Source organism: Oncorhynchus masou, chromosome 3, assembly GCF_036934945.1.
Source record: "Oncorhynchus masou masou isolate Uvic2021 chromosome 3, UVic_Omas_1.1, whole genome shotgun sequence".
Lineage (NCBI taxonomy): Eukaryota > Metazoa > Chordata > Actinopteri > Salmoniformes > Salmonidae > Oncorhynchus > Oncorhynchus masou.
In genome coordinates, this window is record NC_088214.1 from 24134588 (window position 1) to 24159429 (window position 24842).

General features: G+C 45.7%; 1 protein-coding gene across 8 annotated transcripts in view; it reads left to right on the forward strand.

Moving 5' to 3' along the window:
• The window catches only part of LOC135513143 (zinc finger protein 521-like), a 188855-nt gene that overhangs the window by 71865 nt on the left and 92148 nt on the right, over window positions 1-24842 (forward strand). For 4 of the 8 annotated variants that reach the window (XM_064935956.1, XM_064935919.1, XM_064935937.1 and 1 more), the window contains exons 4-5: window positions 1981-5534; window positions 5898-5982. In XM_064935956.1, the coding sequence (XP_064792028.1) occupies window positions 2337-5534; window positions 5898-5982 (3283 nt within the window). In that variant the 5' untranslated portion in view covers window positions 1981-2336. Of the gene's footprint in view, window positions 1-1980; window positions 5535-5897; window positions 5992-24842 lie in introns of all 8 variants that reach the window. The other 4 variants (XM_064935895.1, XM_064935928.1, XM_064935913.1 and 1 more) reach the window with 2 other exon arrangements.

Below are 24842 nucleotides of genomic sequence, written 5' to 3' on the forward strand. Positions count from 1 at the left end.
TTGTATATATCTTGTTATATGTGTTTGTTTTGGTCTCGTCTCCTAGCTAACATGCTTGACTATAAGGCATTGGTCATTCCTCTCTGCTCCGCTGTCTATTCCAACCCTGGAAGTGTGTGTGTGTGTGTGTGTGTGTGTGTGTGTGTGTGTGTGTGTGTGTGTGTGTGTGTGTGTGTGTGTGTGTGTGTGTGTGTGTGTGTGTGTGTGTGTGTGTGTGTGTGTGTGTGTGTGTGTGTGTGTGTGTGTGTGCATGCGCAGTTCCTCCCACACTGTGGGGGAGGGCATTCCACTGACTCACCCATCCTCCCTCAAAGCAGAATAAAACAACATGGATGAACTGGATAAAGAAAGTCAGTAGATGCTTTGGTTTTCTGCCTGCTCCTTGAGTGAGAGCTTGTGTAAAGTGGGCTGTGGGGGGCAGGGGAATAACCTCTGACCCCATCTGTTTCCTGAAGATAGGCCCTGATGACGCCTGTAAGTGCTCAGTGATGGTATGTTATCCTGACGAAAGGCAGATCTCTTTCCCCATCAAAAACAACAGAACGAGAGAGAGGGAGAGAGAGACTTACAGTATGTGTCAGCTGAATGGTAACATGGTGAAGGGGAAGGTTGGATTCTGGAATGATGGAGGCTTTATGCTTTTCCCCCAGCCGTCCCATAAATAAATAAGTAAAATACATCTGTGCAGTTTCCTCTTGTTTTTCCCGTTCCAATGCAGGTTTTGGCCTTTTGACTCGGGATTTTTTCTGAAGGGGTGAGATTAGGTGGTTTTACTCAAGTAAAGAAGTGCACAGCACTTAGAATTGGGTGGAGGGAAGAAGTGGTCCGTCAACTTTTGAACATCCTGGAAACTGGTGTTTATATCACACTGTGTGCTGTGTTACGCAACATTGGAATGTCAACGAATAGCCGATTGTGATAACGATAAAAGCGAGGGCACATTGGCAGTTGTTCTGATGTCCCCAGGTCATTCACTGCACCTGCTTGTCCTTGGGTGAGGTATTTATCCTCCCCCACGCTTCCCCCATCATTCTCTCTCTGACCTCACCTTAACCCTTCACAGTGCCCCCTGGCACACCTTATCTATCCAGCACCGGCTGCCTTATGGCTCAGTTTAGCCAGCACTCACTCTGCTCAGCCAATATTCTATAATCTAATATCTAAAACAGATTAATGGTCAGAACAAACCGCGTTTCTCTTAAAGAGTTGCTCATTTTGCGGTTGAGACAAGAGTGTTGTTTTTGCATATTTATGTACAATGTGTATCCATTTCTGTCTTTGTTTCAAATCTCCCTTTTGACTTTTGTTTTCTTGTCTCCGTTGACGTAAGGTCATTTTAAAGCCTATTATTTCATAGAAGCTATTCAGGTAATTGCTAAAGAATAATAAACATGTCCTAATTTACCTCATGTGGGGCTGACATCTTGAAGCTCCCCATTGCCTTGTGTTGGGGTTTAAATGTCAGAGAGTTTGCATTGTGAGTCACGGTGGGCTAAGCCATTACATGGCCCCATACAAGGTTAATTGTGGTAAAAGCACTTTCATTTTTCTTTCCTTACCTGTAATTATACTTTAAATAGCAGGTTGAAATGTACAATTTTAGATAACTCCTAAGATGAGGCATTGTTTCCTGTGAGAGGCAAGCATAATGCAGTAACAAGAGAAACAATGTCAAAGTAACAAAGGAATGTAAACTCATACTTAGCTACCTTGCAATTACCATAATGACTAATGCCACAGCAGCCAACCTTTACTATTTAATAGAGCTGAGACAAATGAGTTCCTAATGCAATCTGACAAAACACCTCTCTCTCCCTCTCCCTCTTGTTCCCCACTTTCTCTTACCTCTCTTACCTCTCTCTCCCTATCTCTCCCCCCTCCGCTCTCTCTCTCTCTCTCTCTCTCTCTCTCTCTCTCTCTCTCTCTCTCTCTCTCTCTCTCTCTCTCTCTCTCTCTCTATGTACCTGTATCTATGTACAGACGGTGTTGATCTCGATGATGACCCATCCTGTTCTTGGCCTGCATCATCTCCATCCAGTAAAGACCAGACTTCCCCTGGCCACTGCGAAGACTATGATTTTGGCGAGGATGAAGGGGGCCCCGGCCTACCGTACCCGTGCCAGTTCTGTGACAAGTCCTTTAGCCGTCTGAGCTTCCTCAAGCGCCACGAGCAGAGCCACGGTGACAAGCTCCCCTTCAGTTGCACCTTCTGCAGCCGCCTGTTCAAGCACAAGCGCAGCCGCGACCGGCATGTCAAGCTGCACACCGGCGACAAGAAATATCATTGTGGCGAATGCGACTCGGCCTTCTCACGCAGCGACCACCTCAAGATCCATATGAAGACCCACGCCTCCAACAAGCCCCACAAGTGCCCTGTGTGCCGCCGGGGCTTCCTCTCCTCCAGCTCCCTCCACGGACACATGCAGGTACACGAGCGGGGCAAAGACAGCAGCAGGGGGTCAGGCAGTGGATTCTCCAAGGAGGAATGGAAGCTGAAGGAGACAAGGAAGTGCAGCCGCTGTGAGGAGGGCTTTGACGTCCCTGAGGAGTTGCAGAGGCACATCGCTGAGTGCCACCCTGAGTGCTCTCCATCAGAGGACGGGGGCCTGTGTGGTGCCCTGCAGTGCATCTACTGCCACGAGCCCTTCAGCGATGAGGGCATCCTGCTGACCCACATTGACCAGGCCCACAGCCATGACCGCAAAGGTCACTGCTGCGCCGTCTGCTCCGAGCACTTCCTCTCCGTGGAGGACCTCTATGCCCACATGGACATCCACCAACTCCCTGAGTCCAGTAACCACAGCAACAGCCCTTCCCTGCTCACTGTGGGCTACACCTCCGTCTCCAGCACCACCCCTGACTCCAACCTCTCCGTCGACAGCTCCACCATGGTGGAGGCCGCCCCACCTGTGCCCAAGACCCGGGGGAGGAGGAAGAGGGCTGCCCAGCACACCTCACATGACGTCGGGGGACGCTCCTCCAAGCAGCCTAAGATCTCCTACAGCTGCATCTACTGCAACAAGCAGGTGTTCAATAGCCTGGCCGTACTTCAGATACACCTGCGGACCATGCACCTTGACAAACCTGAGCAGGCACACACCTGTCAGTTCTGCCTGGAGTTGCTGCCCTCCCTGTTCAACCTGAGTGAGCACCTAAAGCAGGTGCACAACGCCGAGGACCATGCCGCCCTGGTGGCCAGCATGCCCGACGCCTTGCTCCAGTGTAACTTCTGCACTGAGGTGCTGAGCAACCTCAACGCTCTTCAAGAACACATCCGCTGCTCCCACAGCTTCCCCAGCCCCGTGGCCAAGGAGAGCAATGCCTTCTTCTGTCCCCAGTGCTTTATGGGGTTCCTGACCGAAGCCACGCTGGAGGAGCATGTCCGTCAGACCCACTGCGAGGCGGGCAGCCTGCGTTTTGACTCCCCCCTGGCAGTGACCCCCAAGGAGCCCGTCATGGAGGTGTACTCCTGCTCCTACTGCACCAACTCGCCAATATTCAACAGCGTTCTGAAGCTGAACAAGCACATCAAAGAAAACCACAAGAACATTCCGCTGGCACTGAACTACATCAACAATGGAAAGAAGTCTCTGCGGACCCTCAGCCCTTCCTCACCCATATCGATTGATCAATCTTTCCTTCATGGTTCCTCCTCTCGTGGCAATCGTGGCATTAGCGAGTTCATCTGCAACCAGTGTGGGGCCAAGTACACCAGCCTGGACCTGTTCCAGACCCACCTGAAAACTCACCTGGACGGGATACAGCCCCAGCTCACCTGCCCCCAGTGCAGCAAGGACTTCCCCAACCAGGAGTCCCTGCTGAAGCATGTGACAGTCCACTTCACCATCACCTCTACCTACTACATCTGCGAGAGCTGCGACAAGCAGTTCACCTCAGTGGACGACCTGCAGAAACACCTGCTGGAAATGCACACGTTTGCGTTCTTCCGCTGCACCCTGTGCCAGGAAGTGTTTGACTCCAAGGTGTCCACTCAGCTCCACCTGGCCGTCAAGCACAGCAACGAGAAAAAGGTGTACCGCTGTACCTCATGTAACTGGGACTTCAGGCACGAGGCCGACCTGCAGCTGCATGTCAAGCACAGCCACCTGGAGAACCAGGCCCGGGCCCACCGCTGCATCTTCTGCGGGGAGTCCTTCGGCACGGAGGTGGAGCTGCAGTGCCACATCACCACCCACAGCAAGAAGTATAACTGCCGCTTCTGCAGCAAAGCCTTCCAAGCCATCGTACTTCTGGAGAAGCACCTGAGGGAGAAGCACTGTGTGTTTGAGGGAAAGGCCCAGAACTGTGGCGCCAATGGATCAACCACCGGAGGAGTGGACCACCACCCAGCGACCAAGGACGACGCAGAGCTACAGGGTCTGTTGACCAACAGCCATGGTGTAGGGGTGGCAGGATCAGGGGGCGTGTTGGAGTCCCCAAACAACCATGATGGGAGTGAGGAGGAGGTGGATACCGCTGACCCCTTGTTCGGGTGCGACATCTGCGGGGCATCGTACACAATGGACTCCCTCCTCACCAACCACCAACTCCGAGACCACAACATCCGCCCGGGCGAGAGCGCCATGGCGAAGAGGAAGTCAGACATGATCAAGGGCACCCACAAGTGTAACGTTTGCCAACGCACCTTCTTCTCAGAGGCAGGTCTGAGGGAACACATGCAAACCCACCTGGGCCCCGTCAAGCATTACATGTGTCCCATCTGCGGAGAGCGTTTCCCCTCGCTGCTCACACTGACCGAGCACAAGGTCACCCACAGCAAGAGCCTAGACACAGGCAGCTGCCGAATCTGCAAGCTGCCCCTGCAGAGCGAGGAGGACTTCATGGAGCACTGCCAGATGCACCCAGACCTGAGGAACTCCCTGACGGGCTTCCGTTGTGTGGTGTGCATGCAGACCGTCACCTCCACCCTAGAGCTCAAGATTCACGGCACCTTCCACATGCAGAAGACTGGCACAATGTCCACCAACCACCCCATCGGCCGCACCACCAATCTGGCTTCCCACAACCACCATCATCACCAACAACACCACCAAGTAAACCAGAAGCTCTTCAAGTGTGCCTCGTGCCTGAAGGAGTTCCGGTCCAAATCTGACCTGGTGAAGCTAGACATCAACGGGCTGCCGTACGGGCTGTGTGCCGAGTGTGTCAGTGCCGCAGGCTCAAAGAGCTCCAGCCCCAAGGTAATGAACGGAGGCAGGCAGCAGCAGGGAGGGGGAGGAGCCACAACCCCAGCCATGCCTGCAGCAGCATGGACCGCTCATATGGAGAGTCTCAGCCCCGGGGAGGGGAAAGGCAAGCTGGCCCATTCATCGTCATCGTCCTCCTCCTCTATCTCCTCAAGCGCCGCCAAGACTCGATGTACCAGCTGCAATGTGAAGTTTGAGTCAGAGGCGGAGCTGCAGAACCACGCCCAGACGGTGCACAGGGAGCAGGGAGGGGACTGCAACAGCGGACAGCTCAGGACCCCACAGATCTCCCCCATGCCCAGGGCAAGCCCCTCACAGACTGAGGAGGTAAGGGACTTTAATACAATGTAAATAAACAAAAGGTGCCGGTTTCCCTGAGAGAGATTCAAACTAGTCCTACACTAAAAAGCTATTTTAATGGAGATTCTTTATTGACCATGCTTTTTATTCCTGGACTAGGCTTCATCTGTGTCAGGGAAACCGCCCCTGTATGATAAAACATATCTTATAAAATTAGAAAAGTACCAGAGTTTTTTGGTTGTCCAGTGAGCTTGTTAATTAATCACAGAGTATACAAATTAGTTTCAGAACTGCTCAGAACTACTCAGAGTGCTCAGTAAGAATGTGACATTGACATAGTATAAAACCCTGTGTCCTTGTGTTGTCTTTTCCTCCTGGTCTCTTGCTCAGAAGAAGACCTACCAGTGCATCAAGTGTCAGATGGTCTTCTACAGCGAATGGGACATCCAGGTCCACGTGGCCAATCACATGCTAGGTAGGAGAGGTGACTCATTTCATATTTCTCTCCATGTTTATGGTCACTTGTTTTGAGGTACTGTCTAATGTAGTCATACAAAGGAATATCTGTTGATATATTGTTAATTATTCAACATATTTCCCGAAGATATTCCATTTACACTCCATTTTGTTCATTTTGCAGACGCTCTTATCCAGAGCATATTGTTTCATATTTGGCTTTAAATCTTTCACACTCTCCCCAGATTGCAGTACTAAATACACCCTTTGTTGTAACAAAAATAATTACTGTAAGCATAACTATAGAATATAAAATCTTCTATTTTTATACCTTGTGAATATGTGATGAAAGCCTCTGGGATGCACAAGCATGAACATTGTGTGAGCCTGCTTTTGATTTTCAGACATTCTTGTCTGTCAATTCTGAAATGCCTGATCCTGTATGAAATGTATGAAAACAACAATGTAGTACAATTTCATGCATGTAGACTAAGTTCATCGAACAAGAATCGAGATAAAAACCCTTTATTCAAATGTTATTCAACACATTAATATTCTGAATGCTCAATGAAACCACAAAGAGCATACCCTCTCCTGTTCTATAATTCTCAAATGTCTTTACTTTTGGCTTTCATTTGTATGCAGGTAGAATCATTTGCAGAGAAAACACAATTCACTACCCAGGCTTCTTTCTTTCTTGCCTGCAGTAAGTAGGCGTCTGAATTCCAGTCTCACCTTCCTTTATTCATTCATTTATTCAACTCGTTTGGCGTCTCTTTCATTACACTGCATTATCTGTTGTCTTCAGTGGGAGAGAGACTCATTGATCTGGAACCAACCCGCCTCTCTGTTTGGGACGCGCTCCTAGGCGCAGGTGAATTTAAACACGGTGGGCAATTCTATAAGGACCGCTGGGCAATTCTATCAGGAACACACTGTTTGTGCATAAACAATCACAGGCATGTGATTTCTGATTTTGAGCTGTGTGTGTGTGTGTGTGTGTGTGTGTGTGTGTGTGTGTGTGTGTGTGTGTGTGTGTGTGTGTGTGTGTGTGTGTGTGTGTGTGTGTGTGTGTGTGTGTGTGTGTGTGTGTGTGTGTGTGTGTGTGTGTGTGAGAGAGAAAGTGTGTAGCTATGTGTGTGGTTGGTTTGTATTCATCTGATCTGCTCTCTCTACACTTTACTGGGGGTGCCGAATACATCACCATGCGAGCGCTAGTCCTCTCAAAACACCTCCCCCTACTGGTTACATTAAGTCTTTCAGCCACACAGACAGGCATGCTATTCCCCCATAATGTTAGAATCCAAACAGTTTCAGAAAACCAAATCTGAAATGACTTTATTTGGAATAAATACACATGTGCAATGGATCAAAATCAATTATTGATTGATCGAATGCATTTTGTTAAAGAAAGTATATACTTCAAATAGATTAAAGAGAAATAGATATAATCGATAAAAAGTCATTGTAATTGTTTTGTAATTATTTGTTATTTGCCTATAGTTATGTTATCACACAAACATTGTTCAGAGTTGACATTGGTTGGTTTTATATGCTGAGGCATTTCTCTTTCTGCTTTACCTCTCCGACAATGGGAGGGTTAAACCTGGAGCAGGCTGTAATTACCACAAACCCAATTTAGCTGAAATACCCTCATTCCCCCTCCAAAAAACTGAAATACCCTCATTTGGAAAAAGCTCTAAATACCATCTCTTTCTCCCTGAAAAAAGGGACACTTTCTCACTTTAATGGCCATCTGCACTAGAGAGGGGAAACGGGGCTCGGGTCATCTCTGCTCAGCTCTCAGCGTTATTAGCCTAGGTAATGGAGCAGGAGCTGGATTCATAGGGGTGTTATTTTCCACCCATGCCCTGCTCCACTCCTACCCCACTCCCCACTGGTTTTGCTTCACACTGATAACTATATATAGTGATGTGGCGTGACATAACGCTGTCGCTAAGTGTATGGAACAACAGAAGTCCATCTCAGCTGTCTGTCTTTGTAATACAATCATCTCTGACTGTAAACCAAGTGCACTTTGTCTCCCCTTCCCCGCTTTCCTAACCAAAGAGCTAGCTTGTGGCCTTGTTTGTACGTCTGCCAGCACATTTTGATGCATGGATATTATGCTCGCATGACGACAGAAAGCACAGCTCTCGTGCATTGCTTCTCAACATTTAGCATGATCATTTGGAAGTGGAAGGGAGGGAGGGAAGGAGGGAGGTGGCTATGGGTGTGAATGAAGGAGGACAGTACACTGCATACCAGCCCTAGCCTGGTTGAACCAGACTCAAGACTGTGTTCACAATGTTGCCTCTGTGTTCAGTCTGGTTTAACCAGGCTAGACCAGCTCTGGCCAAGCGCTGGAAACAGACCCAAGTGTCTTAAGATGGAGGCTGCAACCTGCTAGGGCCCAGATGGATCAGTACACATTTGCTGTACAGCTGGTCGCTCTGTTTGGGGACCTGGTGTGATACTCCTATAGAGAAAAAAATTATATTGCCACCATCCAAGGAGCAATTTAATAGCAGGCCAGAAGACAGCTGGCCACTCTTTGGTTTACAGTTTTTTTGGCATGGTGCACTTACAGAATTGAGGGTGCCCGACATACAGATTTATACTGCTTTTAGTTGTTGTGGTTGTCGACTATCAATTCCCTCATTTGTATCTTTCTTTGTGCAGGATGTTGATTAAGGCATTCTGAATTCTTCATTCTCCACACAGATACAACACATTTGTGTCAATCATCATCTGTTTGGGTTGAATGAGACAAGCACTCTAGATTAAGGATGGGTAACTGGCGGTCAGCTCGTGACCCCCCTTTTGTAGGCCCGCAGTTAAAAAAATGTTTTCTCTCTGCTGTCAAGGGGACGATAAAATGTGTTGCTCAGGCCCCCCAAAAGGCTAGAGCCAGCTCTGACTACGTGTGTGTATGGATGTGGGTATGCAGACCTGCGAGACACCGCGGCCCTTCATGATGAGTTAAGATTTTTCTTGGGCCCCACCACCATCAAAATTGCCCATCCCTGCTCTAGATGGGTTGTTTGTTTGCTCAAGTTATTGTTTGTTTTGCACTGTTTGCCTTTGAAGCTCCTTCATATGTCAGTTAAGCCTGTTGGGTTTAAACCAACGGGACATAACCTCTCCACAGCCCTTCACTTTGACCTCACCGTGAACTCATGGGGGGGGGGTGACTTTTGACCCATTTATCCTACTGTCTCAAATATCCCTCTGTGGATTTCAGTGACCAATGACACCTTTTAAAAGCATGGGCAGTGAGCGTGGTGCTTAAAAGGTGAAGAAGTGTCTCACATTTTCACAATTTTGGTGTCCACTCTGATCCTATATTTTTATACTAGTCCAGTCCAAGCTACTCCAGCCAAGGTGGCAAGGCTCAGAAGGACAATCATAAACAAACAAACCCTAGGCAGCAGGGTAGGACATTCCAGAAAGTGGTTTTGGGGTCACCTCTACCGTTTTTTGGGCTGGTGACAGGACAACGCTGAGCCTGCAGCCAATTCAGGGAGGAGCCTCCTCCCTCTCACAGAGCGGAGCCAGTGGCCTGGTCAGCTTGGGCGGGGGGGTGGAGGGGGGTGGGGGGCACAGGAGGAGTAGGGTACGAGGTTCGGGGCGGAGAGGGAAAGGCACATTTGGTGTACAGCTGGCCGCTCTGTGTGAAGCAGGTCACTGTGGGCCGTTATAGAGCTGGAGAGAGGAGGGTGAGGAGCATGAGGCCTCTAGCCCTCCTCCAAATTCAACCTCTGTCTCTGTTGTCTCTCCCTCCCTGACTCTCTGACACCGTTTTTCATAATAACCACCAATCTGGCAACCCTAACTGTGTTTGGCTTTTAGTGATGTAGTAAAGCAGGAAGAATAGCTGTTTTCAGAGGCTAAAAGGCTTGTTGTTTAGTTTTTTATATGATCCACCAATCTGGCAACCCTTACTGTGTTTGGGTTTTAGTGATGATAGAGTAAATAGAGAAGTATAGCTGTAGTTGAGGCTAAAAGGCTTGTTTCATTGCCTTCTAAAGGGCTTCAAATGATCCCTTTACTCCTGGTTGTGGGTCCCTGGAGCAGTTTGGACAATGGTGTGTTGATTAGGCTGTCTCTGTCATTCTCTTTACTAGTGGCAACACACTCACTCACTACTCCATTAAAGGACATTTCTTTTCGTGTTGCGTAAAGAAATAGGATGGTTTTTAGTGTTTTCTTGTTATTACCACCAGACAGTATAACAATAACCTGTGCTCTACAATGAATTAATCTCATTCATAAAGCACATACACATGTAATCTGTTAACTAACATAGTGGAACAGGCTTCTCATTTCAATCCTAGGGGGTTGGATCAGACTCTAAAACCCAATAGTCAACACAACATATACCACAGCAACAGGAACTCGATCAATGTTATGAAATAAATAAGAGAACAGACCAGCCTCACTCTGACCAGCCCAGATCAGCCATTGGAAACAAAAGGAAGCCATGCGTACTGTAGACTGAGTGCGATTTCTAGCCTGATTTGTATTAATTGGTGATTAATAATAACTCCTCTCGATTCGTTAGCGCAGTCACCTCCCGCGCAGTCGAGTGTGCTGCTGCTAATATGCAATTACGCTCACCTTCCTTCCCGTTACATTATACCTCTCTGCCTGACTAATGTGGAGTCCATGAGGAGAATAGAGAAACAGAGCTGCAAAGAAAAATACTATCTGTAGTTTCGACACATTCAATTGCACAGTTTTTACCTGACTGGATTATAGCTTCTTCCTTAAAAAAAAAAGTTTAAGTTCTTTTACAGCATTGCGGTGAATGTACTCTTCTTGGAAAGATATTTCTGTTATGATGGTCTGTTGCTAGGCCAGACAAGCTCAGTCTGATATGGTCCTTATATAGAGATTTTCTTGATATTTCCCCAAACCTCACAGACTAGGTCAACGTGAGAAAATATGTGATGCTCCCACAGTTCATACGGTGTGTTTGCACAAGGTTTGAGTGAACAATGTCTGGACTCTGTTGTGATTGGTAGTCTGATGTCATGTCACCATGGTGATTTTATTTTGCCAAATCCTTTTGAGGAGATACTGTTGTAGTACTCTACCTATTGACAAATGTGTCTGTTGTAGCTCTAGCTCAGCTACCATGTCAGACTGCTTGGTTTCTCTACAGTCCTGGAATGAGCTTGAGGTAGAAGGCTCATCCATCCTTCCTGTGCTCCAGTCCTGGCTCTTCTATGTTTTATTGATATACAGGAGGGATGTCTCCTTTAGAGTGTTAATGCCAACCCTTGTTCTGAATTGGCCTATAAATACTGGATGATCAGAATGAACCTCTCCATTCCTGTCCCTCCCCGGAGGTTCCTAGATGTCACGGAGGCCAATGGAGCATGCGCACCGCGGCACGCCCCGGTCCGAGGGGGTTGCTAAGCAGTCAGACGGGGAGGTGGCTTATGGGAGCAGTGCAAACAGACAACTCTGCCTTAGTAAAGGTCAATGCTGCAACCCACACCTCTCAAATCGCAGAACGACCTCTCATTGTGTGACCCAGACTCTGAGTGTGACTGGAGAGAGATGCCTCCCTCTGCCCTGGGGAGAATTACAGGGCTAGCATGGTGTTGTGGTAGACATGACGTGGTGTGGCGGTGTGGTGTGGTAGACTGACGTGGCATGGCGGTATGGTGTGGTAGACTGACGTGGTGTGGCGGTGTGGTAGACTGACGTGGCGTGGCGGTGTGGTAGACTGACGTGGCGTGGCGGTGTGGTGTGGTAGACTGACGTGGCGTGGCGGTGTGGTAGACTGACGTGGCGTGGCGGTGTGGTAGACTGACGTGGCGTGGCGGTGTGGTGTGGTAGACTGACGTGGCGTGGCGGTGTGGTGTGGTAGACTGACGTGGCGTGGCGGTGTGGTGTGGTAGACTGACGTGGCATGGTGGTGTGGTAGCCTGACGTGGCGTGGCGGTGTGGTAGACTGACGTGGCGTGGTGGTGTGGTGTGGTAGACTGACGTGGCGTGGCGGTGTGGTGTGGTAGACTGACGTGGCGGTGTGGTGTGGTAGACTGACGTGGCGTGGCGGTGTGGTGTGTTAGACTGACGTGGCGTGGCGGTGTGTTGTGGTGTGGTAGACTGACGTGGCATGACGGTGTGGTGTGGTAGACTGACGTGGTGTGGCAGACTGACGCGGCGTGGTGGTGTGATAGACTGACGTGGCGTGGCGGTGTGGTGTGGTAGACTGACGTGGCGTGGCGGTGTGGTGTGGTAGACTGACGTGGCGTGGCGGTGTGGTGTGGTAGACTGACGTGGCATGACGGTGTGGTGTGGTAGACTGACGTGGCATGGCGGTGTGGTGTGGTAGACTGACGTGGTGTGGCGGTGTGGTGTGGTAGACTGACGTGGCGTGGCAGACTGACGCGGCGTGGTTGTGTGATAGACTGACGTGGCGTGGCGGTGTGGTGTGGTAGACTGACGTGGCGTGACGGTGTGTTGTGGTGTGGTAGACTGACGTGGCATGACAGTGTGATGTGGTAGACTGACGTGGCATGACGGTGTGATGTGGTAGCCTGACGTGGTGTGGTGGTGTGGTGTGGTAGACTGACGTGGCGTGGCAGACTGACGCGGTGTGGTTGTGTGATAGACTGACGTGGCGTGGTGGTGTGATAGACTGATGTGGCGTGGTGGTGTGATAGACTGACGTGGCGGTGTGGTGTGATAGACTGACGTGGCGGTGTGGTGTGGTAGACTGACGTGGCGTGGCAGACTGACGCGGTGTGGTTGTGTGATAGACTGACGTGGCGGTGTGGTGTGATAGACTGACATGGCGGTGTGGTGTGATAGACTGACGTGGCGGTGTGGTCTGGCTTTAGAAGTTGTCACCTATATACAGTAGCTTCATCTGATGAAACTTTAGTCCTAACATAGTCCTTCCGTGTTGGTGTCAGCTGGGAGGAATTACAGCAGTACATCCGGGTGCGATATAACTCTTCTACTTAAAAGCAATAAAGAAAAGGCATTCCAGTGGCATAACTTATCATAAGCAGATTCTGTGGCTACGAACCAACAACAAACTGCTAAAGAGATGTACCCAAGGATTGGAACACTCTTAATGGCGCACAATTGGTGTTTCCAAAGTGCTGTGTAACGATTGACTGTTCTCATCAACGCTTGGTGTGTGAACGACAGACATGGGAGGAAAAGGGAGGGGAGAAGAGAGGTGAGGGGGGTAGAGCGTGAGCCCCTCAAAAGGCCCCCCAGCGCCAAAGCCTTAATAATCATGTGAGCTGCACTGGACTTCATTACCCTCCTGTTCGACAGGCGGAGTGCCAGCCTGGATCGCTGGCTGGCTGCAGCAAGGTCAACGTTGGAGGAAAAACCAGTTACTGTGTTACTCCGGAGCAGGAGCAGAACGGGAGTGGAGGAGAGGGGCTGCCATCTGTCAGCTCGGGCCTGCCATACCCGCAGAGCAAATGGACACGGGCGGCCAGAGGAGAGGCCACAGACACCCACCGAGCTAAACCCACCGAGCATAACACTGAGGCTTGGACAGACAGAGAGCCAGCCAATGCAGAGCAGAGCACAGAGATGGACCTTGGTGCTGCAGCTAAACACAGGGACAGTGGTGTGTACATAGATAGAGCTAGCTAGCGTGGTAAAATTGGCATTGGGTTCTGTGTGCTTGTTTCTTAGTGTGAGTGCACTATTGGGGTCTGGCTATTATGAGTCCAGATGGCAAAGTATTGAACACAAACATGATCTGTTGGAGTATGTTGTCAGATTAAAGTCATTCTTGACATTTTAGCTATATTTTGATAAAGACCTCCTTTTTTGTATTTCATTTTTATATTTTCAGAAGAGCTCTTCACGCTGTCCTTAGTTTCAAGTTTCATTAGTCATATGTAAGGGATACGCACATGGTATACATCCTCCAACAAAATGCTTTACTTGCAGGTTCCTTCTGGACAACAGCAATACGAAATAGTAAAAAATAAGAATACAAACAATAAGTAAATGGCAGTAGAATATAATAAACATTTTAGCATAAATATAATACAGGAAGGCTCAATATACAATCCAATATTTATACGTGTATTGGGGAAGGAGGGGCTTGGTGGCAGTGTATGAACTGAGCAGTGTAATAAGAGTCCGGTAGCAGAAGTTGTGATGTGTGTGTCGCATGAACGTATATTTGTGTGTGTATGTCTGTGTGGGTGTGTGCATGAGTGAGTGCCTGTTTGCTAAGGTGCGGAGAATCAGAGCAGGTGGTCAGTCCCGTTCAAGTGTTAATCAGTCTGATGGCCTGTAGATAGAAACTGTCTCTGAGCCTGTTAGTATCAGACCTCATCTTTTAATAGCGTCTGCCCAACAGTAAGGGAGAGAACAGCTCGTGGCTGGGGTGTGTGGGGTCCTTGATGATGCTGCGTGCTCAGGCACCGTTTTGAGTAGATGTTCTGGATGGGTGGTAGCACGATCCAAGTGATGTACTGGACCGTCTTCACCACCCGCTGGAGGGCCGTTGCGGTAGTGCACAATTTCCGTTCCAGACCATAATGCAACTAGTCCGGACGCTCTCGATGGTGCAGCAGTAGTATCTGGAGAGGATCTGGGGTGGCATGCTACATTTCTTCAGCTGCCTCTTGACAAGAGTGGTGGTGTTGTTGGTCCATGAAAAGTCCTTGGTGATGTGGACGAGGAACTTAAAAACTCGTGCCTCTCTCTACTGCAGTCTTGTTTATGTGGATCAGGGCACGCTCCCTCCTCTACATCCTGATGTAAACAATCAACTCATTTGTCTTGTTGACGTTGAGGGAGAGGTTGTTGTCATGACACCACAATGCCAGTTCACTTACCTCCTCCATAGCTGACTTGTCGTTGTTGGTTATCAGGCCTAGAACCGTGGTGTCACGAGTAAACTTGATGATGGAGTTGGTGTCGTGTAAAGCCACACAGTTGTGGGTGAACAGAGAGTACAGCTGAGGACTGAGGACACACTCTTCTGGGGCCCTTACACTGCTCTAGTAGTCATATTTCCCTTTGCCATGCTGTATTGCCCGACTTGAACACCAACAACAAGAGCCAGATCGTCTTGACTTTTGTTGGACATTTTAGAAGCCTCTATCCCTTCTCTCTCACGCAGTGGTGGTTGTATTGTTGTTTCAACTTGCCTGTCCCGGCTGTACAATACACTGGGTCTGCGGACGAAAAAACTACCGGGCATCTGATTTAGTGAGCAACCCTCTCAGTGAAGACCTTTATGATGCCCTCTGGCCAATGTGAAGCGGAGTGGAGGAACCCTGTGGAATGTTCTAAAGCACTCTCTAATAGGTTTCAGGTGCTGTGAGACACCGGCCAGCCCCCCGTCCCGTCCCGTGTGATAGCAGCACTGCCATTTCTCCTCTCAAGGAGACGGGGCAGACACATGACAATGGACACCAGTCATTTGTTAGAGGAAAATGCTCAGTAAAAAGTAGACCCCTCCCATTCCCACAGTGTGTTATTCCTGTTGTTTGTCTCAGTGTAACATTTCTTTAGCTTTTAGTTTACTGTACTCCGAATTGTACTATAGGCTAAAAACAATTACAATGTCCCCTTTAGATCAATAAATAGATATGTGTACAATTTCTTACAGTAGACTCTCCTCACTTGACCTCTTAACCTTAACAAGATGAGGAGAAAACAGATCTGCAGTTTATCCCTCCACCTCTCCACAACTCTTCCCGTCCTCATCTTAGAAAGTTACTGCTTGTTTTCCCTGTTCCATTCCGTGACTGCAGCCCCCTCTGGCTCCATCGTCAACACACTCCGGAACACTGGGAGAGGAGATGGTCCTGGGCGATTCCTTTCTCATTAATGGAACTCCCACAGGAACTCCCAGGATGAAAGCTGCAGTACATACAGTATTACTCCCACAGGAACTCCCAGGATGAAAGCTACAGTACATATTAAGCATTAATGTTGATGTATCAGTGTTAATACAGTTCCTCGACTCTGCTGAGGTGGAATTGTCGGTGTGGCGCAGATCTAGTCTGTATCACGGGTTTTAATTGAGAGGATCCACTTTAGTCTTGTTATGTGGAGGATAATGTGAGTTATGTTGTTGGAGAATGTGTGTTATGTGGAGGATAATGTGTGTCCTGCATGCATCATCTGTTACCGTTATTGTACGTTGCATTTCGTTACAACATTATCCCCGCCACAGTAGATGATGAGCATGAAAAGAATGCTGGAGCGTACTGTAAAGTGGTTTTGCCTAATCAACAGTAAAAGAAAGCAAAATACTGGACAAAATTCAGTGTTTTTTGGTTCATGAGCTTAGATGTATGGGTTTGTTCTAAAAATGTAATATAATTTATCGGGAATAGTTTTTGTTGCATTAACATTTTTAATTGACACATTTTCTCTGCAGATTTTTTGAAAGACAATACATTCACCTCAGACATAGAAAGGTATTAGTTGGGCGTTAGTGGTAGAATGTTCTCTTTTCGTTCCGTAAAGGTTCAGAGTGAACATTGTGGCGATGCAGCCCTTTGTCTTTCCATTTGTCCCACTGGAGACGCAAACCTTAAGCCACTCTCCCTCTGATTAATCTTTAACGTTTATAATTACTAATTAAGTTAGTAAGAGACTTTTAATGTAGTCCTCCTTCAATGGGGAACAGAGAGGACAACAGATCATTAGCTTCAATAATGAACGTGAATGAGACAGATAATAGCCTATGATAGGTGAACAGTGACAGTTATATTAAATGAGGTGGATGGAGGGTATATGGGAAAGACTGTGAGGATGTGGTAGCTTCATGGATTGGGAAGCCTGGAAGACAGTACTGTGGTTGAGTGGTCCCACAAAGTCTAGTGTGGTGAATAAACAACACTGAAATGGAGTGGTTTGGAGAGAAAATGTGTTATTCTAGTTGGTAGACAAAATGTAGGCTGTGGTTGGTTGGCACTCCGTCATGGTGTAATATATTCCATGTGTCTGTTGTTCATATACCGTGATAAATGTTGATTATAGGTGTCAAGCGTTTTTCCGAGACTATGTTCTTTAAAAAAAATCGCATTATCACTTAAGTCCATTAGTGTTGGCTGTCATTATCATGGTGTCTGTGCTGTGAGATATACTGCTCATTATTTCATCTAATTTTTTTACCTTAAAGACGACAATGATGCTAACCTGGCACTTCCCACAATCCGGCCCACTTTTGGGAAGGTGCTTATACCATAATGATTATTATCATTAAGAAGATATTAATGTGCTTAGTGTTTGTGACCCAGCTGCTCATCATGCCCGGGCGCTGCCAAAACGGACCCTGCTCAGGGACCACAGGGGCTGACCGCCCACCTGTCCAGGGGCTCTCAGGGTCACCAAAGGTGACTCCTACAACCCAGGCTTCTGATTGGACAAGTTTGGTTATTAGTCAAAACCTACTCTATCTGGCTACATTTCCAGTGCAGAGGTGTTGGTGAAAGTTATGGATTTGTGTTTACATTTTTAAAAAGTAGTGTGTTTATACTGTAAGTGGGTGTAATAAATAAAAAAGTAACAAACGTATTGGTCGAAATATTACCAACATCTATAATGAAACTAAGTGATTATTATAATAACCAACCCAATTCTTAAACATCTCCCTCTTATACAATATTGGCATACATATTAATTCTAACTATGTTATTCCGATGCAAGGGGAAATGTATGTTTTCCCTTCAGAGATTTATTCCACATAATTATACAGTACATTTCCATGTTACTGTTAACTCACGCTGTTCCAACGGGTTGAGCAGTAATACTACATTTTGGGTGAAATTAGACTTTTTGTGCAAATAATTTGTTTAATTTCTGGTAATAGATTTAAAAACTGAAAAAAACAGACAATGTGACAGTACCATATAATAGCTTTCTCTTTTACTCATATCCACAATGACGGCGAATTAACTAAGGGTGTGAACATCATATTTACAGTAACCTAGGATTAGAAGAACATGTTCTACGACAACTGTGAGGCAGTCATGATTTACATATTGCTGTAGTTGGGGCGGTTGGAGGACTACTCTGTTAGAGTAGCTCAATACAGTGATGTGGTCGTCACGGAGACAGTGTGATGTGGTCGTCACGGAGACAGTGTGTGTGGAGCTAGCTATAGGCTGTCTGGCTCACTCTCCTCCTTTCCCAGTTTTCAAATTGCTGCTTCATTAGGAGTTGGAAGAGGATCCTGTGGTTACATTTAATCAAACGAATCGCTATGGAAGACTCACACAATCAATCACAATCCTTATCCAATATGCTACATTCTGTAACTACCATGCTGGCTTGGAGAAAAGTCAATTACAACACTCTCCCCTTTCTCTTTCTGCGGCGTTTCTGTGATATTATGCATTTTTTTGCTGTTGTTACAGTATGCATACGTTAGCATCTAGCTTATGTAGTTTCATAAACTAGATGTCGAATCTTAATTTGACCCATTTCGTCATAGGAGGAAATCATAATCCTGCAGTAGGAGAATTTCCTCCTGGTCCAACGGTGTAAAATGTTGGTCTCTACCGTGGAAGACCCGGGTACACACCTGTACTGTACCTTATGTAGGCTACTTGCAGGCTTCACAGTGAATTCTAATGTGGATTGTATTTGTAGGGGGTAAATGTATTTTTCATTCGTTGAAATCATTTTTTTGATTTATTACATGTTGAAGGCAAGGTATAGGCAGAATCAATTATTGGTTACCTCAGTGCTTGTATGCTACAGCCCTTTGACTCATGAATTAATGTATATTTTTGACGCATTCATTCCTCGTGGTTACTGGGTTCATTCTGCATGGTTACTGGGCTAAAACAGAAACAACTCAACGGTTTATGCATTCATTCCTCGTGGTTACTGGGTTCATTCTGCATGGTTACTGGGCTAAAACAGAAACAACTCAACGGTTTAGGCATTCATTCCGAGTGGTTAAGGTTATGGCTATGGTTTTGGGAAGGCTTAAAACTAAATAGTTTAAAACAACGCGCCTGTGTATCTTAGAGCTTGCATTGTAACCTGCCATAGTGCAGTGGAGTCATGTGTTTGTGCCCAGTGCTGAGCGATCTAGTGACCAACCTGAGCCTGCATTAGGCCCACAAGTTAATTGCACTTTTTAAAATGTTTTTAACAAGTAAAACGAATGGTCTGATCATTAGAAAAGTGTCTAAGCTCAACGAAATCGTCTTTGGATTGGCTCAAACGCATAAACATCTTGACAGCTTTATGAAATTAAATATTAAAGCCACACAATACAGGCTTTCACTCTACACCAAAGACCATAACTAAATTGACAAAGTATACATAGCTGAACAGTAAAACGTGGGCTAGTATCCACATGGGAGGAAAGTTTATCGTTATACAGTAGGAAAACACAAAACTGTTAATGGTTTTCACACCTTTTATTATGTGACTATAGATAGGCTAACGGGTAGCCTACAGAATGTAGCTTATTGGAATATAATCAAATAACAAGGGACCTACATTGTTGGTACTAGATTATCACCAGTTGATGTCTCGTTAAAGCATCAATATGTGCTAAATTCACCCGCACAGCTGATCTTAATTTCTGGTCATCTCATTACCGCGGCCTAAAAGATGGTGATGGGTGACATTACACATTCAATACCGCCTTACACACTCTTGCCTGCATATATCTGATCTAGAGTGTTAATCATTAGTCCAGCAGTTGCAAACAAGAGTTTCGTTTGGACAAATTCAGGTATGATTATCCCCGTTTCGTTCGTTTTGCTTCTATTTAAGAAACGGCGGAATGAATACACCAATGATCACAGGCAAACACAGTTCACTTTCATACAGCCACATACAAACAGCATGCTTATTTTGCTTGTTGTAGAATCCCTTCTCGCGTCTATGCACTCTCTCACCTTTTCCCTTCGCTTGTGGACTTCAGTGCACAACACATCAGTTGTCTGTAACCAGGCGATAAAACATTTCCATACCATACCTTCATATCATAACTGCTAACTGCTACAGAAAGCATATATTGTGGTCAACATATTAGCTAACATCATAGCAAGGCAACATAGCTTCTAGAATTAACACGTTAGTAAACTATAGTAAAATCATGAAGTACAGTGTACAGTCAGCAAGCAGTTTAGCAGTTACACCGGCTGGCCCGGTGGCAACAAATGTATAAAACAAAAAGCTTACCTTGACTTGAAGAGTTCCAGTGTTGGAATGTCAGCTAGCTAACATAGCATCCCTCTCTGTTTGAGGTGGGTGTTTGAGTAGGCTAAACTATCTAGCTGCATTCGCTATCTAAGTGAAAGTAAAAAAATACATACGAAATCTCTCTCTTTCTCTCTTACTTCTCCTTCATTAACAGTTCAAAACTGTTTAATCTTTCTAGGGCAGGCGTTCTGCTAGCGGAACCCCTCGACAACATTCCGCTGAAAAGGCAGTGCGCGAAATTCAAAAAGATTTTTTAGAAATATGTAACTTTCACACATTAACAAGTCCAATACAGCAAATGAAAGAAACTTCTTGTTAATCTACCCACCGTGTCCGATTTCAAAGAGGCTTTACAGCGAAAGCACAATTTATGATTATGTTAGGTCACCACCAAGTCAAAAAAACACACAGCCATTTTTCCAGTCAAAGATAGGAGTCACAAAAAGCAGAAATATAGATACATTTAATCACTAACCTTTGATGATCTTCATCATATGACACTCATAGGACATCATGTTAGACAATACATGTATGTCTTGTTCGATAATGTGCATATTTATATACAAAAATCTCAGTTTACATTGGCGCGTTACATGCAGTAATGTTTTGATTCCAAAACATCCAGTGATTTTGCCGAAATACAAATTATAAACATTGATAAAAGATACAAGTGTTATTCACAGAATTAAACATATACTTCCCCTTAATGCAACCACTGTGTCAGATTTTTTATTTTTTTCACTTTACGGAAAAAGCATAATCTGAGAACGGCGCTCAGAGCCCAATCCAGCCAAAGAAATATCTGCCATGTTGGAGTCAACAGAAGTTAGAAATAACACTATAAATATTCACTTACCTTTGATGATCTTCATCATAATGCACTCCCAGGAATCCCAGTATTACAATAAATGACTGATTTGTTCCATAAACTTCCATAAAGTCCATCATTTATGTCCAAATAGCCACTTGTTGTTAGCATGTTCAACCCAGTAATCCATCTTCATGAGGCACGAGCACTTTGTCCAGACAAAAAAGTTCCATTACAGGTCATAGAAATAAGTCAAACGATGTATGGAATCAATTTTTAGGATGTTTTTAACGTAAATCATCAATAAGGTTCCAACCGGAGAATTTCATTGTCTGAAGAAAAGCACTGGAACGAGAGCTAACTCTGTCGGGAGCGCGCATCACGAGCCTGAGACACTCTGCCAGACCCATGACTCATTCAGCTTCCATTCCCCCCTCCTTTATAGCAGAAGCCTGAAACAATTTTCTAAAGACAGTTGACATCTAGTGTAAGCCGTATGAAGTGTAACCTGACTCCATAGACACTGTGTATTCGGTAGGCCAAGCTTTGAAAAATGACAAACCACCGATTTCCCTCTTCCTGGTTGGATTTTTCTCAGGTTTTTGCCTGCCATATGAGTTCTGTTATATTCACAGACATAATTAAAACTGTTTTAGAAACTTCAGAGTGTTTTTTATCCAATGCTAATAATACTATGCATATATTCACATCTGGGACAGAGTAGGAGGAAGTTCACTTTGGGCACGCTATTCATCCAAAAGTGACAATGCTACCCCCTACCAAAAAGGTTAATTGTTGTCTTTCTCTCTCTTTGAGTCAACTACTCACCACATTTTATGCACTGCAGTGATAGATAGATGTAGCTTGTGCTTTCAGTACTAGATTAATTCTCTGATCCTTTGATTGGGTGAACAACATGTCAATTCATGCTGCAAGAGCTGTGCTAGGTTGGAGGACTGCGGAAGTTGTCGTAATTACTGTGTAAGTCTCTGGAAGGGAGTGAGAACCATGAGCCTCCTAGGTTTTGAAGTCAATGTACCCAGAGGAGGATGGAAACTAGCTGACCTCCGGCTACAACATGGTGCTACCCTACAGAGTGCTGTTGAGGCTACTGTAGACTTTCATTGCAAAACAGCGTGTTTTAATCAATTATTTGATGTGAATATGTTTAGTATGGTTTTATCTAAAAACTTTTAGAATGTTTCACTATTTTTATGAATTTCACTGAGGAGCATGGTCCTCCCCTTCCTCCTCTGAGGAGTCTCCACTGTCATCAAGGGGATTGAGTTATTTGTACCAGAAGGAAATCAAAGCCACATCGACACAATAGTCCTATATGGCAGCTAGTCCACCCCAGGCCACGATTGAACTACATTTTGACAATTCATTCCTTAACCTCAGGATACACTTGACACTTGTACAGTTGAAGTCGGAAGTTAACATACACTTAGATTGGAGTCATTAAAACTAGTTTTTCAACCACTCCACAAATGTCTTGTTAACAAACTATATTTCTGGCAAGTCGTTTAGGACATCTACTTTGTGCATGACACAAGTCATTTTTCCAACAATTGTTTGAAGACAGATTATATCACTTAAAATTCACTGTTTCACAATTCCAGTCGGTCAGAAGTTTACATACACTAAGTTGACTGTGCCTTTAAACAGCTTGGAAAATTCCAGAAAATCATGTCATGGCTTTAGAAGCTTCTGATAGGCATATTGACATCATTTGAGTCAATTGGAGGTGTACCTGTGGTGTACCTACCTTCAAACTAAGTGCCTCTTTGCTTGACATCATGGGAAAATCAAAAGAAATCTGCCAAGTTCTCAGAAAAAAATTGTAGACCTCCACAAGTCTGGTTCATCCTTGGGAACAATTTCCAAATGCCTGAAGGTACCACGTTCATCTGTACACGCAATAGTATGCAAGTATAAACACCATGGGACCATGCTGCCGTCATACCGCTCAGGAAGGAGATGCATTTAGTCTCTAGAGATGAACATACTTTGGTGCGAAAAGTGCAAATCAAACCCAGAACAACAGCAAAGGACCTTGTGAAGATGCTGGAGGAGACAGGTACCAAACTATCTATATCCACAGTAAAAATAATCCTACTTTTTGGAGAAATATCCTCTGGTCTGATGAAACAAAAATAGAACTGTTTGGCCATAATGTCAATTGTCATGTTTCGAGGAAAAAGGGGGATGCTTGCAAGCCGAAGAACACCATCCCAACCATGAAGCATGGGGGTGGCAGCATCGTGTTGTGGGTGTGCTTTGCTGCAGTAGGGACTGGTGCACTTCACAAAATCGATGGCATCATGAGGTTGGAAAACTATGTGGATATATTGAAGCAACGTCTCAAGACATCAGTCAGGAAGTTAAAGCTTGGTCGCAAATGGGTCTTCCAAATGGATAATGACCCCAAGCATACTTCCAAAGTTGTGGCAAAATGGCTTAATGGCAACAAAGTCAAGGTATTGGAGTGGCCATCACAAAGCCCTGACCTCAATCCCATAGAACATTTGTGGGCAGAACTGAAAAAGCGTGTGTGAGCTAGGAGGCCTAGAAACCTGACTCAGTTACACCAGCTCTGTCAGGAGGAATGGGAAGCTTGTGGAAGGCTACCCGAAACGTTTGACCAAGTTAAACAATTTAAAGGCAATGCTACCAAATACTAATTGAGTGTATGTAAACGTCTGACCCACTGGGAATGTGATGAAAGAAATAAAGCTGAAATAAATCATTCTCTCTTCTATTATTCTGACATTTGACATTCTTAAAATAAAGTGGTGATACTAATTTACCTAAAACAGGGAATCTTTACTAGGATTAAATGTCAGGAATTGTGAAAAACTGAGTTTAAATGTATTTGGCTAAGGTGTATATAAACTTCTGACTTCAACTGTATGTCATAGCCTAGTGGAGATCAATATTTATATTATGTTATTAAGATGGATGTTGATGTGTATGGCTGCATTTCAGATATATTTTTGTACGTTTGAATGTTGCAGCAATAGGTGCTAGGCCTAGTGTTTGAGCGAGCGAGAGATTAGTTTGATAGCAAGCTCTCATTCCAATGACTCAACTGCCCCCCGCATGGAGAGAAAGAGAACTGCTCGTTTTAGGGACTCACAAGGCTCATTGGAATTTCCTGATGCAGCAGGACAAGTTAAGATCCGACATCTGTATTGGTACCATGGTTATTGTATAATACACACACACTGACTTGTTGGAGGGTTTGATATGATATGCCCTACTTATAAGAATAAAATGAACTATTAATGAACATTTTCTAATTAACGTTTATGCCACTCAATACAGTCAGTAGTGTGTCTCTGTCTCAGAGTAGTGGTGAATTCTAGGATCCTTCATTTTTTTTGTTGATATTATTTGCTTTTGTAGTTTGTCTCCCTGGATGTTCTAGTCACCCTATAGCTGCCCTTTAGCACACACACACACACACACACACACACACACACACACACACACACACACACACACACACACACACACACACACACACACACACACACACACACACACACACACACACACACACACACACACACACACACACACACACACACACACACACACACACACACACACACACACACACACACACACACACACACACACACACACTAGGTTGGGTAGGGCCACGGCCGCTGTTCTTCCTTCCTCTCACGGTGCAGTGTAGAGCGGTGCGGTCCCAGAGTGGCTCCCTGGGCTCGGCTGCCGGTTGTTTGCCAGCGTCTCCGGGTGGAATTCATTCAAATTAAAGCGTCGGAATGAGGCCCGGGTCCCAGAATGCCTGGTCCCTCTCCTTCATCAGCATTCCGCCGATGAGAGTAATTAAAGCCAAAATTAATTCTGCT